Source organism: Onychostruthus taczanowskii, unplaced genomic scaffold (assembly GCF_017590055.1).
Source record: "Onychostruthus taczanowskii isolate IOZ18803 unplaced genomic scaffold, ASM1759005v1 scaffold27, whole genome shotgun sequence".
NCBI lineage: Eukaryota > Metazoa > Chordata > Aves > Passeriformes > Passeridae > Onychostruthus > Onychostruthus taczanowskii.
In genome coordinates, this window is record NW_024500017.1 from 8,654,617 (window position 1) to 8,672,248 (window position 17,632).

At 36.9% G+C, this 17,632-nt stretch overlaps 1 protein-coding gene across 4 annotated transcripts in view; it reads left to right on the top strand.

Annotated features, from left to right (window-relative positions):
- The window catches only part of EFR3A (EFR3 homolog A), a 76,590-nt gene extending 61,290 nt beyond the window's left edge, over positions 1-15,300 (top strand). For 3 of the 4 annotated variants that reach the window (XM_041407596.1, XM_041407598.1, XM_041407597.1), the window contains 7 exons: positions 79-146; positions 1,343-1,470; positions 5,936-6,024; positions 9,303-9,351; positions 10,292-10,395; positions 11,000-11,049; positions 12,231-15,300. In XM_041407596.1, the coding sequence (XP_041263530.1) occupies positions 79-146; positions 1,343-1,470; positions 5,936-6,024; positions 9,303-9,351; positions 10,292-10,395; positions 11,000-11,049; positions 12,231-12,336 (594 nt within the window). In that variant the 3' untranslated portion in view covers positions 12,337-15,300. The remainder of the gene's footprint in view (positions 1-78; positions 147-1,342; positions 1,471-5,935; positions 6,025-9,302; positions 9,352-10,291; positions 10,396-10,999; positions 11,050-12,230) is intronic. The other variant, XM_041407599.1, reaches the window with a different exon arrangement.
- The last annotated feature ends 2,332 nt before the right edge of the window (positions 15,301-17,632 follow it).

The window sequence follows — 17,632 nt, forward strand, 5'->3', positions numbered from 1 at the left end:
TTAGTAAAGGTTAGGTGTTGAAGAAAACAACTATGAAACTATTCCTTTTGTACTATTTGACATGGGGGTTTTTTTCAGGTCATTGAAACCAGAAGTGTGGAAGCAGCTTATTTTCTACCAGAAACAATTTTCAAAGACAAATCCAAGTAAGTAGATACAAAATTGGAATTAGTGGATAGTGAAGTCCCTATTTTCCTGTTAAAAATTATACATCATTGAGAAATGTTCCATATGTCAAAAAAATCAGAGGTTTTAAGGTATTCCAGACAGGAGGAAGAATCCCAAGCATGTACACTTGTAGGGGGGGAAAAAAAGTTGTCTTCAGACTTTTTTACAGTAGTCAGAGGCATTTATGCACAATAAGATGCTCAATGTGCTAACACTGAGCAAAATAAACAAAAAGAGCAAAACAAATTTTCACTGAATCACAGAATGGGTGAAGCTGGAGGGATCTCAAGGTCATCTGGTCCAAGCCCCCTGCTTAAGCAGGGTCACCTAGAGCAGACTGTGCAGGAGCACATCCAGATGCTTTGTAGTATCTTCAAGGATGGAGATTCCACAACCCCTCTGGGTAACCTGCACCAGTGTTTGGTCACCTTCACGTTCACACAAAAAAGTGTTCCCAGAACCTTCTGTGTGTCTGTTTGTGCCCTTTGCCTCTGGTTCTGTCACAGAGCAGCACTGAGAGCTGCTTAGTTCTGAGGCCTTTCCACCCTCTGGGAGCTGTACCCACTGATGAGAGCCACTTTTTCCTCTCCATGCTGAACTGGCCCAGCCTTCTCAGTCTTCATTAGAGATACTCCAGCCCCGTGATCCACCTTAGTGACCCTGTGGTGGGCTCCCTACGTGTCCTGGCTAGCCCAGCTCCTGACTCAGCACTCCAGGTGTGGCCTTACCAGACCTGAATAAAAGGCAAGGATGTCCTCCCTCGACCTCCTGATGCAGCCCAGGATACCCTAAGTCTTTTTTGCCACAAGGGCACACTGCTGGCAAATGACAAATACTACAGTTAATTAATTACTATTAATGTTACTGTTGCTGTGCAGGTTTGTTTTTTTGTTTTTTTGGGTTTTTTTTTATGTAACAGAGATCATATTCTCTCAAGATGTAGCAGAATAGGTGAAGAACATATTTCAGATAAACAAGAAGTGTTAAGTAATCTAAAATACTGAAGAGGTTTTCAGTGGGCTTAGGTGTGTATTCATTCCTAAAAAACTGGCCAAGCTTTATTTCCATCATTACCATTGACCGTTCTTGGTTGCTCACAGACATTAGAAAAATATTTTACTTAACCAACAAATATCTGTTGGTAGACTATAACTTCAAATATATGTTTTGACAGTCTTCCAAAATCCTTGGAGAAGGATGAAACAGATCTGTTTTTCCTGACCAACAAGATTGCAGAATCATTAGGAGGCAGTGGATACAACGTGGAAAGACTGTCAGTTCCATATGTGCCCCAGGTAACAGGTAAGTGGTGGTTAGTAACAACACCACTTAGTACCAGTTATTAAGAATGTTTTCCTAATGTGTTGTGTGCCAATGAATGTAATGTGACAGCTTGGCAACAAAATCTAATCAGATCATTTTGTCTTCTCAAGGTGTTTTGGTTTTGTTTTTTTTTTTCTCAGTAGCTACTGTATTATTGCTAAGAAGTTTCAAAGATTTTTTTTCCTTAAAGAATGGAAGTGAGGCAGAAGGTCCTAGAACCCACTTTGACTCTTTAATGAAGTCCCTGCTTCAAAAGAACATCTGCACTAACTTGATCTAGAAAATGAGGAAGGAATATACAAGTCAGTTTGCTTTATCCTTTTCATGTCAACATTGGATGAAAGATACTTCATCCTTTTGCCATATGATCTTGTGCTGATTTATTTGCCTTAGTTAAATTATCAGTGAGATGTTAATTTAAGCAAGAATGAGATATTTTCCCCCATCAGATACCTATGCAAGCTTAGTGTCAGGTAACAGTGGAAATAAAGTGCTGCCTGAGGAAGGTTTCTGTGAGTTGGTGCTGCACAAGCTGACTGAATAATGTGAAAAGGACTAACTAGTATGTGACAGTTGTGTGGTTTTGGCTTTTAATATATTTTCAACAGCCAGTTGAACAAATTACTGAAAAAAATTTGATTGAAGAATTTGTTCTTAACCATGTGTGTTTTGTGGCTGTATATAACAAGTTGCTATTGTAATAGACTAGGGGATATACCCCAACCCAAAGCATGGCCTTTTTAAAGCACCTAGCAGTAAAATATGATTTCTGTGTTCTCTAACTCACACATAGAAAGAACCAAAGTACATACAGATAGTGAGGGCCAGATGTGTTCTCTTGCAGTCTGGTTCAGAGACATTGCTGCCTGCTCTTGAATCTCTCTTTTGGCTAGATATTGTGGGAGGAATCGAGTTCTCCAGACAGCAGGTGTGGTTTTGTCCCAAATGCAAGCAGGCACATTAGTGATATGTTCCAGCACAGATGCAGTATCTGTTTTCTGTTGCTGGTTGTCTTCTTCTAAAAAGGATGATGTTCCTATGCTTATTTCTTCTGGCACCTAAAAAAACAGTTAACCTTATGTTTTATAATTGGCAAAAGAGGTGGCAGCAAGTGAGGAAATGTTACAGGCTTTGAGTGAATGAGAATGGAGTGAGGAAGATAGCCTGATTTGAAATTTATGTTATGCCTCTTCTAGAAACTCAGATATATTTGTACCCAAATGACCTCAGTAAGATTTTCTTGTATACTTTGCTAAAAATGCATTCCCACACAGGAAGAGACGTAAGTTCTGACATCAACATTAATTGAGTTTAGCTGAAAGTGTGATTAACTGCCTCTGCAGGTGATGAGAAATTGCCATATTTAATCCTTAGTAAATGTGAATCAGATGGGTTCAGGAATTTTGTAATTTTTTATGAAGAGCAGCAACCTAAACTTGTTTCTTGACTGTTGCCTTTGCTAGTTAAATGCATTAATCTCTGATCCTGTGAAATATTGAGCTTCCCAAGCTTTTCATTTAACTGAATCAGGACCAAGGGAATATTTTGGAATTCCTATGCTTTTCTTTTCTTACTGCAATGAAATGTTACATTTCTGATATTAAGATTATAATGCTAGAATGTAGTGTTTCAAAAGAGATCATTAATCTTAATTAAGAAACAATCCCTATTTTTGTATATTCCTGTGAAACCTAGGGTTGAATCTAAAAAGCCAGTAAATATTTCATCCTAATTATTTCTGCTATTTCCAAATACCAGTGTTACGATGCTTAACAGTGACTTATAGAACATAATTTTGTCATCTTGTCTTTGTTTCATGTCTTGATACTTCTTAACAACTAGAAAGACATTAATATTTGCAAATTTTTATACATGTTTCTCTTTCTTACTTGAGGGATGGAGAAAACTAATAATATAAAAGACTGTCAGTCATTTTTGTCTACATATATATATATAATATATATATATTTAATTCTACTCTATTTCCATCAGGCAAAAAACCTCATAAATGCAAACACAAGTCAAAAGGTAAAAATGAGCTGTAGGTCAGCCTGCTCTCCTGCCCTGTGGTGTGTCCCTATAGGATGTGCAGTCAAAAAATGCTTTTAGAAGGCCTAAAGACCTTTAGGCCAGAAATTGTGTTGTACTTAGTGGATTTAGTGTTTCCTTATGCTTTTTTTTTGTTTCTCTCCTTGACATGCCTGTAGCAATGTTAGCTGCTGTGGGGTTTGCTGTTGTGTTTGCTCATGATTTTGTACTCTACCAAAAAGTAGTTTCCTGATTTGTATTCCAGAGCAGGTAGTAGAGCCATAGGTATCATTTTTGTGATGGTACTAATTACTCTTTGAGTGGCATTACAAAGGCCTGCAGAAGGTTGGAAGAAGGTCTCAGTTGTTCAAAGAATGATGATTCATCTTAATCAGTGGCCATTCAGGATAGTGACTGCACAAAAACAGAGTCCCTCACCCAGGAAAAGAGGCACCTTAAAAGGTCATCTTGTTCCAAGCCCCCTGCCATGGGCAGGGACACCTTCACTGTCCCAGACTGTTCAAAGCCCCATCAAACCTGGTCTTCAGCACTGCCAGGGATGGGGGAGCCACAGCTTCTTTGGGCAACCTGTGCCAGTGCCTCACCACCCTCATGGGAAAGAATTTCTTCCTAATATCTAATCTAAATCTACCCTCTTTCAGTTTAAAGCCACTGTCTTTAAACTGCTCCCATTGCCCAGGCACTGGGACCAGTGTTTCTGGGACAGCCTTGGGCCAGTGGGTGTTGGGACTCCATCACTGTCCTGGAGCCCCTGGGCTCCTTCATGTGTGTGGATGAACACTGTATTTTATAAGAGAAAAAAATGGTAATTGTCACATTTTTTTTACCCATTTAATATGTTGAAATTAGAGATAAATAGGCATATTTCATATGCAAGTTTAGTGAGGCATCCATTACAAAAATGAATTCTGTCCAAAGTAGTCCCTAAATTGTATTTTCTGGTGTTTGTGTGTCAGTTATAGAGAGAGCAGCAAGATGGCAGCAGAGATGTGGTTTTTGTCAGGTGTTTTCTCTTGTGGGCTGAGGTGCTTTCCTCAGATTTGGAATGTATTGGGTCATGTACCAGTGAGCCATCAGAGATTAAAAAATCAGTAAACCCTTCAGAATGCCATTTCAAATTCTCAGGATCTCTGAGAACCTGACAAATATTAGTAGAATTCAGGTGTTTTTCACTAATCTTGTTCTTTCACTGCCTCTTGATCTTAAAATGACATTTCATTTATGTGTCTTCTGAAACTTATTTCTTGGTTTTTAAAAGCTGAGCATGTTCAGCTCTGCTGGAATGAATTCTGTTTGTTCATGCTCAATATTTGCACTGCAAAAGCACACAGGTTGCAGAAGAACCAGCATAAATTGCCTTGTCATGGGGGACTTCTACAGTCCTTCTCTGGTGTTTTAGTATCAAGTGCCTGTAGCTGCTTCTAACTGTGCAGTGCAAATCATCAGATAACAATACCAAGGTCCAAATGGCTTGATCTTGGCTAAAATCTAAAATGTGACATTGCAATTCATGGTTTTGTAAATGGCATACACAAAAGTCAGGCCACTCAAGTGTCTGTTTATCAGAGGATCTCTAGGACAAGGCTTCACATGTATTTTTACTATTCATTAGAATGTTTTGTTAATATATGAAATGTCAAAAATGAGAAAGCACTAGTGATGCAGTGTCCTAGGACTGCAGCCACAGAAGGAGATTTCATCAACTGATGGATCATTTGATCATAATCTCCTTATGCATTAATTAAATTGTTGTGCTTCTTTTAGTATCAGCACATTTGGTCTTATTCTGACAACTTTTTTGGCCAGCTGGACCTGCTAAAATATTTGTAGGAAGTGAGAAATGGAGGGAATTTTTTTTCACCCAGTAGATTTTTAGACTTGCTGAATATGGTACTTGTAGCAAGAAGAATAAGGAAGGATTGTTGTTCATTTCCATTCAGAAATCTTTGTTTCTTCTGTCAATGAATCATATTCCAAAAGCCCTTTTCTGTTTCAGACTACCTTAAAATTAAGACCTTAATATTTCAATTTCACAACCAAAAAAAAAAAAAGTTCATGCTTTTGTAAAGGATTTTACAGCTATGTATCATCATGTGCTCTGTTATTATGCATTTGAATAAGATGTTGGTTTTTAAAATTCTGGAATTTCAAGGGAAAGTTGAAAAGCTCTGTAATGAGAGTAGGGAGGGATTATAAAAAGGTTCCCTTTCTTCATGTTTAGTAATTTAGGGCAGTAACTCTAAATGTATCATTCTTCACAATTTAAATTATAAAATAGATGATCTTGGGTTAAACAGGCATATGGAAATAAATCTTCATCTGATGAGTAGAAATTTGATTGAACATGTTTGAAGAGTGTTATGCAAAAAAGTGACATAATTTTTTCTTATGCTAGATGAGGACAGACTCTCCAGGAGGAAGAGTATTGTGGACACAGTGTCTCTTCAGGTGGATATTCTGTCTGGCTGCAGTGCAGAGGATAAGGTATGAAAATCACAGATTATTTTAAAGCAGCATCTTGAGTGGAGGGAGAGGGGAATGTAAGTCAAATATTCCCAGGAAGCCAAATATCTGATTATTTTAGCAATTTTAAATACTTTGGGGGGTTTGTTTTTTTAAGGTATCTATTTGCAGAAATGTGTTGTCAAAGACACTCTTATTGTATAAATAAATACAAAATATAAATAAATAAAAATAAAATATAAAAATAAAGATCTTATTGTTTTAAAGGGTAAAGTATTTTGTCACTACAATTTTTACAGATAGTACTACAGATTATGGCGTAGCAATACATTTATTTACATGCTGAAAAACTGATATTTTATGAGTAAATATTCTAAAATGTTTTCTTTGCCTTTTGAGGGATACAATAAATTTCAGCATCTGTATCCCTGTATCCTTTGAAGTATTTGAGAAACTTGTTCATCAGCCTGGGGCTGTGAGATACAGCCTACAGAAATAGAAGCCTCTGAATGGGACAGGTAAAGACTGGGCAGGCTGTGTGCCCCAGTGTCACTGTTCCTCTCCAAAAGAGTTTGACATGCAGCACAGGAAGTATAAGGTAGCAACAAAAAGTTCATATGTAAGGTACAGGAGCTGATGTTAATTATCCCTCAGGAAGACCACATTATCATATTTTATCATATTCCTTATTTTTAAAATTATCCCACATTGTTTGACACTTCATTTGAAGTATTTCTTAAAATAAATTTCTGCTGAATATTTTTCAAGGTTCTGCTGATTTTTATTAAGTAGATTTCTGCTGGCTACAGTGGATTAGCTGTTGAAATGGAGGTGTTTGTACCTCAGATGAGGTACAGATGGTTCCTACTTTTGACATCTTCAAGCACAAACTACCTAGAGACACAAAGCAAAATGTGTGGACTGAGTCAACCTGAGCATTAGTTAAAAATTCAGTATTAAGCTATGGCAAAGGAGCAGGCTTTACTTTAGACAGAAGCGATATGTTTTGCATTATTATTATTATTACTGTTATTACTATTATTATTCCTTTCTGCTTTGTGCTCATTATACCTCAGATGATCTTTTGTGTTCACTTCTTGCTTTTGTGCTTTAGCAAAGGTACATATAAATGTAAAAAGAATAAAAAGATGTTTGAAAAATAAGTGAGACAATCAGATCTCTAGCTTTCTGAAGCAAGTAAATGCTCCTCACAGGACTGTTTGACATGAGTATTCTTTTTCAAAACCTCGCATTATATGTAGTTACATATAATTGAACAACTCCCTTGTAAGTAGAATTAAATGAAAGAAGTTTCCATTTCAGATTTCAAGTTATGCTGATGTTATGTCAAGCACTGATACATAGACTGTTTTGAAGTGGACGTAGTGGTTGTAGAAAAAATCCTTTTATGGGTTCTCAGTTTAATGTGGTCTTAATGTAGTCCAGTGTCTTAGATAATTAATTCCTTTTTATCTCTTAAAAATGTGAATTTTATTAATCAGGAACACAGGAAGCAAAGTATTCCTCCTTTACTTGCTTTATGAGGTTTGTTTACAAGGCAGAGGAGAAAACAGTATTTTCCAGTTAGCTGACTGCACCTTCATACCTATATATGAAATCTGGTTTTCTTGCTGTGTAGATTAGTCAGCATAGCAATCTATAACCATTAGCAGAACTCAACTGCAAAAAAAACCCAAGCATAAATCCTTATGATTGAGAGTATTACCTACTTAATTAATGGTAGTTTTAGGACATAATGATGTATGATACCATTTCTGCACTGAGATAGCAGAATGTTTAACAATAAAATAGCTGTTATTGTATACAATGCAAATGCAGTTCTGCTGTCAGCGGACTCAGCGTTTTTTGTGGTGCCAAGTCTGTTGGTACCACAGAATGAATCTTGTGAATCTTGTTCAGGAAGGTGAGTTATTCCATAGTTATCTCCATTTATAAGGTGAAAGCACTTGTAAATGCAGGTAGTGCTTCTGAAATATTAATTAGCAAAGTATAATGCTGGGTAATATCAGCAACTAATGTGGAGGTTAACTAGCACTATGAAAGGCAGCCATAAAAAACTTAACATTTTCCAAATATCAGTTGTAGACAAGATTTTTTCAGAACCTCAGTACTCTTGATCTGTAGCCATATCCACAAATATTTCACAAAAAAAAGGTGTTTCACTATTTATTAATTTTTATTTATTCAGAGGTAGAGAATACATGTTTATTATGTAAAACCTGTTAGAAAAATATAATTTACAGCTGGAACTCATGAAATAACTCTCAAGTAAAAAGGAAGCAGCTACTTCCTTTTCCCTTAACAGTAGTTCAAGCCAATAAATTAAAAAATTGAAAGAACTCATAATCTTCTGAATGGAATAAAGGAACTTTTTGCTACCTTACCTCTTATCATAAATCATATTGGACCATTCTAAAGAGTTAGTGTTTATCAGGAAGAATAAAAGTGCTGCCTGTTCACATGTTGGAAGAATTGAAGTAGGGAAATTTAAGGCAAGAAACCATGTTATGTTCAGGTGAAGACTGTTCATCCATCTAAACATTCTCCCCTAATGCCAAGAGGGTGGCTTCACTATAAATATATTTACTGGTGTAGAAACTAGGTCTATAAAGAATTGAAGCACTTTGGTAATTTTGCATCCTCAAGCAATTCCTGGTGAAGTGCATCTGCAGCAGCAGACAGGGATATTCCTATCCGTAGATGAACAGATTTTCTCAGTGCATCAGGCATAGCTTGTTATGAAGAGCCCTTTAACTCCAGCGTTTATGATATAAACACCAAATTATTTGGATCCATCATGGTACAAAGTAGCCTAAAGCAGTAACCATTTTCCACTCTACACTCCACTGTCTGCTCCCATTTTAGCATCACATTGCTGGTAACTCAGTGAGCCCCAGGAAGCAGGTGACATTGGCAACAGCTGCCTGAGAGCCAGTACTGAGATTTTACAGTATAGAAACACTATAGCTTATTCCTGACCTAAAGGGCTCTTCTGCCAAAATCCAAATCCATTTATAAGGTATTGTTACCATAGAGCATCTTGAGTACAATTTGGAAAGTCTTTCTTGATCTCATTGGATAAAAATTTCCTCACTAATTTCAGTGGCTTAAAGATGTGAATTAGTGATCTGTTAGCTGTCACAGAAAGTCCAAATGAAGTTATTGGAGGCAGAAAAGTTCTGGCTGTTTTGGCCTTCCGTGTTTTATCATATTCCTTATTTTTTAGAAGCTTTTATGCTATATGTGATGATTAAGGAGTTTTGTTTCTATGTGTTTAGGTTGATAATACTGAAGAAATCACCTTTGAAGCTTTGAAGAAAGCCATTGGTAAGATTTGTTACAGTTGTGTTTGTGCAGCATAGTTTGCAATTACTATGGAATTGCTGAAGAAAAGGGAGGCCAGAAGAACATAAAATACTATTTTTTTTTCCTTTTCAGCTAGTAAATTTATTTAGAACTCCAGTTATTTATTTCTAAATCTCTGAAATGATATCTTGATAATGTTAGTGAATTCATTTTCTGCAGTTAATGGGGCTGAATGAAAAGCATGTGAAAATGCCTGTCATCTATTACATTTGCAGTACAGACAAAGTTATAAATGTGAGGTATTCAAGTTACATTGAGTGATTACTTATGAGGTGACTTGAGTATTTTTTATGTATTAAGACTTTTGGGTCTTCAATGAATTAAAAAAATGGATTGTAAATTCACATCGAGGATTTTAAAGTACTAAGATTTTTTAAAGAATATTTTTCTGACAAGTGATCTGGCTGCGAGAATATAGAATTATCCAGATTCCTTATTTCATATTACTATAAGTAATTGCTAATTAATGCTTTTCAGCCTACCAAAGTCCTGTTAAAAATCTGGATTAAACATTGATGTTTAGAACAGTAGACACATCCTAAACAATAAGAAAACTCTGGCCACTTGTCAGTATGATACTGGGAGATTCTTGTTTCCTCTTGAATCTGAACCTTTGTGCGATAAGTGACAAGTGCAGGCAATAAAGCAAAAGGGAGCTTAGATGTTACTTTTAATTAAAGACTTAGTAAGAAAGGGGAAAAATTGGTTCCTCAAACCATCTCCGTGAAATGTCATCTGCATTTTGCTTTAGGAGCAATGCCAGATGACAGCTCACTTGAGAATGGTTGCATCACTTCAGGCACAACCCTTATTCACTTCTGCAATGTGCATTTGATATTTCTTGTACTTCGTAGGCAAGGATTGCATTTGTCTTTAATTTTTTTTTCATTATTCCTTTAAGATAACAATGGACTTGAAGAACAGGAAAAGGAAAAGAGGCGTCTTGTGATTGAAAAGTTCCAAAAAGCACCATTTGAGGAAATCGCAGCTCAGTGTGAAACCAAAGTGAGTTTCTGCAAAATGTTCACACTGAGGATATCAGTGTAGGCATTAGTGGGCATGTGCTGACTGAAGGTGATTTAAGTTGTCATGTCACTGCTGCTGTTACTTGTTTGGAAGTTCAGTTCTTTGTTTTGTCTCCACTGCTGTCAGTAGTGGGAGATTCCAGTAATTTGAAGTGTGTTTTTTGTTGTTCCTAGACCATTGGGAAGGTAATGGGTAACTTGTAATTCTTCACCTTAATTCTTCTTCCTTGCTTTCTTTGAAATCCAGGTTCACAGTCCATTCCTATTTCATTCTGGGATAACTGGAGCAGCATTTAACCCACTATGTATTCTAAATAACTAAATGTATTTCAGATTTGTTGAACTGTCTACAATAGCAGACTTTGCTATATAATTCTTGGCACCCCAGGACAGGCTCACACAATCTCAAATACATCTTTAAGGCTCAGAATCCTTGCAGCAGTGAGAACGGAAATTAAGAAATGTGGCCTAGATTACATGTGGCAGTGTGGAACACTCACCTGAGTATGGCCTGGCACACCCATTGTAGCCCAGTTCAATATCTAGGAGTTAATAATTCAATTTTTTATTTTTTTTTTCTCTAGGCAAACTTGCTTCACGATAGACTGGCACAGATACTAGAACTCACCATCCGGTAAGGCTTTATGCAAGAAGAATATCATACCTGAAAAATGACTTATATAGCACTTATGGCTATTTTCAGATGGTAATAGGCAGAAAATAATTGCCTTAACTGAAAGCTGTGGTTTAACCCTGATAGGCCCCATGTAGCCTTATGGAGCCACTGTCTTAACCCTCCTCAGAAGGATGAGGAAGAGAATTGGAAAGGTAAAAGTGAGAAAAACTCTGGGTTGAGATAAAAACAATTTAATAGGTAAAGCAAAAGTCACACATGCTAGCAATTCAAAATAAGAAATTCATTCACTTCCCATGGGCAGGCAGGTGTTCAGCCATCTCCAGCTAAGCAGGACTCTTTGGAAGGCAAATGCCATCACTCTGAATGTCCCTTTTTTCCTACTTCTTTCCTTAAAGCTGTTACTGCTGAGCATGTCACCATAGGATATGGGGTATCCCATTGGTCAGTTGGGGTTCCCTCCCAACTTCCTGCCCACCTGCAGCCTACACCCTGGCCCAGCAGTGTGACGAGCAGAAAAGACCTTGACTATTGTGTAAGCTCAGCTCAGCAGTAACAAAAACATTCCTGTGTTATCAGCACTGTTGCCAGCACAAATCCAAAACACAGCCCTGTACCAACCACTGCAAAAAAAAATTATCCAAGCCAAAACCAGCGCACTGAAAAAGAGTACTTTTATATTTTCTTACTTCTTTGAATCTTCCTGATAACGGAGAATATGCAGAAACCATTCATTGTGTCTTACAGTATCTCTGTGTCTATCAGTAGTATTGCAGGATGCTGTTGTTTTCCCAATGCTGCATCTGATTGAAAAAGTAATTAGATATTGAGCACCCCAAGTAGTACATGGTGTTATTATAGAGTTGTGCACATCATTATGCAGGATAAATAGTATTTATTAGCAGTAAGATGCATTTTGATAGTTCTGTAATATCAGTGAAATTGATGATACAGGCAAGAATATAAAAATCCTCAGGGCATGATAATTTAATTAGAACTTCAGGACTAGGATAAAATGCTGTCGGTATTTTTTTATTTTATAATATACTGTTGGTGTGTACATATATATATATATATGGGGGGGTAGTTTAATGTTGTTTCTCTCCTGTAAGTGTGTAAATTTATATAAAAGCAATCCATATAACTGTAAATTCTGTATATTGGTTGTGCTTCTCACACAGTCCTCCGCCTAGCCCCTCAGGAGCGATGACCATTACTGCTGGACATGCTCATTACCATTCTGTTCCAGTCTATGAGATGAAGTTTCCAGATCTTTGTGTGTATTAAGTGTCTTCTGAAGTCTGCTGGACATTATGTAGAGTAGAGTACAATAGAAAGAACAAGATGAGTTTTCAAATTTTATTGTTTATTGTATCTAACTTTAATATAATGATGGACATGAGCCAAATACAGATTACTGTAGCCAAATTCATGAAACTGTCTTGAATTTTTTTATTCTGTAATATATTTTGAGTTAGGTTTTTCACAGACCATGTTTCTTCATTTTCATATTTGAGTACATGTAAAAGTCAGATTTAAAACTTGTCTTGCCATATAGGTAAATATTTCAGTTACTCTAGGAATTTGTATTGCTTCAAATTCGTTTAATTTGAGATTTTGTAACTGAAAAGCCTTTTTTTGGTTTGGTTTGGTTTTTTGGGTTTGTTTTTTTGTGTTATTTTTTTTTTGGTTGGTTGTTTTGTTGGTTTTTTTTTGTTTTTTTTTTTTTTTTACTCCTCTCCACCTCAATTCTATGTCAAACTAGAATGCTTTTGGCTTGCTTCATCTCATTCAGTGTAACCAGGGGAGCCCTACCTGAGCTCCCTCTTGTTCCTGCTGTCACAGCTGCTCAACTTGTTTGGTTTGGAATAGATGGAAAAACAATACCTTACATGTGTTCAAATACAGTCACTGAATTAATGGGCACTTGTTAAGTATATTTTGATGCATCACATAACATGCTTTTTAGATAGATACATCCAGTATATGTACTGTGTTTCTTGCTAAAAGTTAAATCTTAAGCTTTGCATAAGAGAGGAGAAATCTCCTCTTCAAGCACGGAATTGTGCAATATATTTCATGTCTTAATATGTATGGTTTACGGACTGTACTTTTGAAAACACTGTAGTATTTTACTGTCTGCTTTAGTATAAATACAGGAGAGATATATTTAGTATAGCAGAAAATAAACTGAGGGCATTTTAAATCATAAATACTAAAACTATATTCTGTGAGACATTTCTCTGTAGTTTATAATAGCTTTTTAGTGATATTTTAGAAATTGAAAGTAAACTCAATTAAACCATTTAAAGATCAAGAATTTATTACATATATTTTCAAGCAAAAGCATTTTTAGAGACGCATCTCTGTGTTTGTTTTTGTTTCATTTCTCAAACCTTTAAGGTAAATTTCATAGGTTTATGTATCTGAGCATATACTATTCAAATGTAAATAAAGTAAAACTGATAGAGTAAATCATGGACATTTGATGGTAATTATCAAGGCTGTCTTTATGATTCATTAAATCCTGCCAGCAAAAAAAGAAAATCAGCATTCATTGATACCATGAATAGTAAGTTTGAAGTCCCTTAGTCTGTCTGAATCTGACTGGGGCAGTTCAAACATGAATGAATGTTCTCAAATATCTATAATAAATGTAGACATTTAGTTGAGTGTTTTGGATGAACAGTGAACATAAAGAAAGTAACTTAACTTCAGTTAGGTCTGCTTTGAGCAGAAGCTTGGTTTAGATGACTTTTGAAGTCCCAACCTAAATTAATCTTTGATTGCATAACTCAAGACCTGAAGGATTATTAGCCCTGCTAATTTGCTGACTGTTTGGAGCATTTGCAAATCCACTGTAAAAAGGATTTTTAGATTTTTGAACGGTAGTCCAGTATTGTACTGGACTACATTTAAAGGCCTGATGTGGCATGACACAGAGAAATATCAGCTACTTAAACCTATGAGATGACATGCTGAGAGTTTCAGAAAGCGTTCACAAAGCTCAAAAGGTAATTGAGACCTTCTTTTCAGTTTAACAGTGCAATCACAGCTGTTAGTGGATGACGAAACAGCCCCTTATCTACAGCATTCCGTTGTGATTTTTACTGCTGCAGCGTGTCAGCCTGATCAGACCACAGTCTACACATAAATAGGACTCTAGCTTTTAGTTTTCACGTTTTTTTCTTTTTTTTTTTTTAAGGTAAGACTAATATTTTTTTTGGCTGTATAAAGACTGTAATTTTTTAAAAAGTAAATCCAACATAGGGATACAGTGCAAATAACCTACCCACTCTGTCATTTTTTTAAGAATAACACTTGGCACTTTTGTACAAAAAGCAGGAGTCTGAGTAATACAGAATGTACTTCTGTTTGCACTTGTGCAGTATGGAGACTGTGCTGTAAATACAGGATTGTTTCTGTGATTGAATTCTGTTGCATGAATGCTGCATGTGAAAAAACTAGATTCAGCATTTCATTTTTTGTTCTGTTGATGAAGTATTTTTCCTTTATGGTGATGGTAGGTTACTGTCTTTCCAATGTTCAGTTTGGGAAATGCAGGTGTTGTGCAGGTGTAGTGCAGGGAGTGGAGAGTTTGTAACACCCTGTGTGTTCACATGATATTTAATTTCTTCCTTTATGGAAATTCAGGGAGACTGTAAGTTGATAGTTGGTTCACTCTGAGGAGACTGTAAGTTGATAATTGGTTCACTCTGGCCTTTCTAGACACATGGGAGATGGGAGTGACTGTAAAATGTATTGGTTTGGTAGTTATTGTTACATGAGCCAATGAATGAAACCAAAGGAATTAAGAATGCTGTTTGTTGTACAGTACAAAGCTGCTTTGTTTCACTTCTCTTTATGTTCTTCAGACCAGCTGCAGAACTTAAAGCTCCTTATGCAAACTGGCCCTGTGTTATCTGCAACACACTGAGCATTGTCTTAATGGTTATAATTGATACCCAGTTTAAATGTATTTCAGCTGTTGCTTGGGGTTCTCTTTCCTATTATGTCATCTTGAAAAAAACATAGCTTTTGGTAGTGAGTCACTTCAAAATAAATTAAATTCATGGTCATACTAAGAGGTAGAAATAGCCTGTTGTCCAAACTCAGAGTAGGGCTAATTTGTCTGTTGTTCCAATGGTAATATATTCTGTACTGTATGTAATGAACCAGTTTCAATAAATGTAAGAACACACTGTGCAATCTATATTTAAGCAATAAAATAAACCAAAATTTAAAAATCAATCTTTTCTAAGGTGTCAGTTAATTTTTACTGCTCACAATTTATATATTAATTACTAATTTTGTAGCATTTAAAATACCCCTCAGTTTGCACACCCATTTGTTTTTTGCAGATACTACAGCATTGCATTTTTATTAAACTACTACATTTATTTACTATTAAACCTGGACAGGCTTGAGAGGTGGGGCTGTGAGAATCCTGTGAGGTTCAACAAGGCCAAGTGCAAGGTCCTGCCCCTGGGGTCAGGGCAACCCCAAGCACAAACACAGGCTGGGAGAAATGGATTGAGAGCAGCCCTGGGAAGGACTTGGGGGTGTTGGTAGGTGAGAAGCTCAACAAGTCCCAGCAATGTGCTCTGGCAGCCCAGAAACCAAAGGTGTCCTGGGCTGCACCCAGTGCCCCATGGGCAGCAGGGCAAGGGAGGGGATTGTCCCCCTCTACTCCGCCCTTGGGAGACCCCCCCTGAGGTTCTGCATCCTGCTCTGGGGCCTCCAGAACAAGAAGTGCACTTGTCCAGAGGAGGTCACAAAGTTGATCAAGGGGCTGGAGCATCTCTGCTGTGGAGACAGATGGAGTTGGAGCTGTTCATCCTGGAGGAACATTATTTCCCCTGGCTCTGGGAAGACTTTATAGCACTTTGAAGTACCTAAAGGGGATTCAGGAGAGCTGAAGAGGGACTTTGGGAAGGGCATGCGGTGGTAAGACAAGAAAGAATGACTCCAAATTGAAAGAGTAGGTTTAGATTAGATATCAGGAAGAAGTTCTTTCCTGTGAGGGTGGTGAGGCCCTGGCACAGGCTGCCCACAGAAGCTGTGGATGCCACATCCCTGGAAGTGTTCATGGCCAGGTTGGAAGGGGTTTTGAGCCCCCAGGTTGGAAGGGGCTTTGAGCTTGAAAAATCTTTTGAGCTTTTTCATTTGGTCTAATGAAAGGTGTCGGTGCCCATGGGACAGGCAAAGAATTAAATTATTAAAAAGTTAAAATATTGAAGTAGGAAATATTTGTAATTAGTAGTTAATAAATAGTTGTTTGCTTTTGGGAAACAGATAGGTTTTGGCCAGCTGTGCTACAAATCTGTGAAAAATATGGTGTAAAGTGACTATGACAATGAGAGAAGAAAGAAAAAAGTTATGCTAAATATTTCATTTTGATCTGCTTGTTATTTTTTAAATTATTTTAGCACTGATCTCTGATTATGAATAAATGTAGCTAATCACGACTAGATTATTTAAGACTTCATTTTATCATCACAATTCATGTGGTAGGAATTAGGACACAACTTGGGTGTTAAACTCTTCCTGAAATAGAGTTACTGGGGAAAAAAGCTTAAAGGAATTAATGACAACACTGCCTGAACAAAAGCATATTTATTTTGTTATTTCTCTTCTACCTGATTGACTAAATGATCCATCCCTATCTCTGCAGTCAGAAAATTCAGCATAGTTGAGTGAATGTTTGCATAACCATGAAGGTAGTAATAATTAGCAGAAAGGAATGGGAGTTTATTTTAAGATGCAGCGTTCAGAGCAGCAGCACCACTCTTGTCAAAGAGATGAACTGATGTTATTGTTACTCTGCAGTGCAATTCATTCACCTGCTTACAGGCCAGTTTTCCACATTTCAGCTCATCATTTGTCTCACTTTCTCATTGCAATACTTATTTATAAATTCTGTGAAATGTAAAATAATTTTTCATCCTTATAATAAAAGCTGCAGTGTAATGCAGATCTCATCCTCAGCATAAGAAAAAAATGGGCATTTTGCAGTTTTAGCATTTTGCTTCAGTTCTGAGGTGTCCTCTTTCTGAACAGCATAAAGGGGGAGTTAATTAAAATCTTGTCTGCAAATAGAATTTCTCACATCACTTATTTGACCTCTGCCTTCCCTTAAAGAAAGTCTTTTTGTTCTGTTGGCTTTTTCACTAGGGCTGAAGATGTAGCCACTGGGATCCAGAGGGATTCGTGTGACTAAATACCTTCAGGGTTTATTTTGGGAGTTAGTGTGGTTGGATTTGTTTGTTTGTTTGTTTGTGCTTTGATGGGGGGGTGGTAATGTTTGGTTTTTTGTGTGTCTGTTTGTTTAGGGTTTTATTTGTTTGGGGTGTTTTTGCACTGTAGTAATCCTTTGCACTTTTAATGTAGGAAAAACACTGAAGGGGGCGTATCACCAGCCAGAAGTTTATCCAATATAAACTGCTCATCCAAGAGCATTCACAGGCATTTTCACCTGCTCTTCTCACACTGTTCAGTTCACACAGGATCACATGCTGGGGTTTAGTGAACAGGGCCAGGATCTGGAAGAACACAGGCAGCATCTCTGCACCCAGCAAGAGGG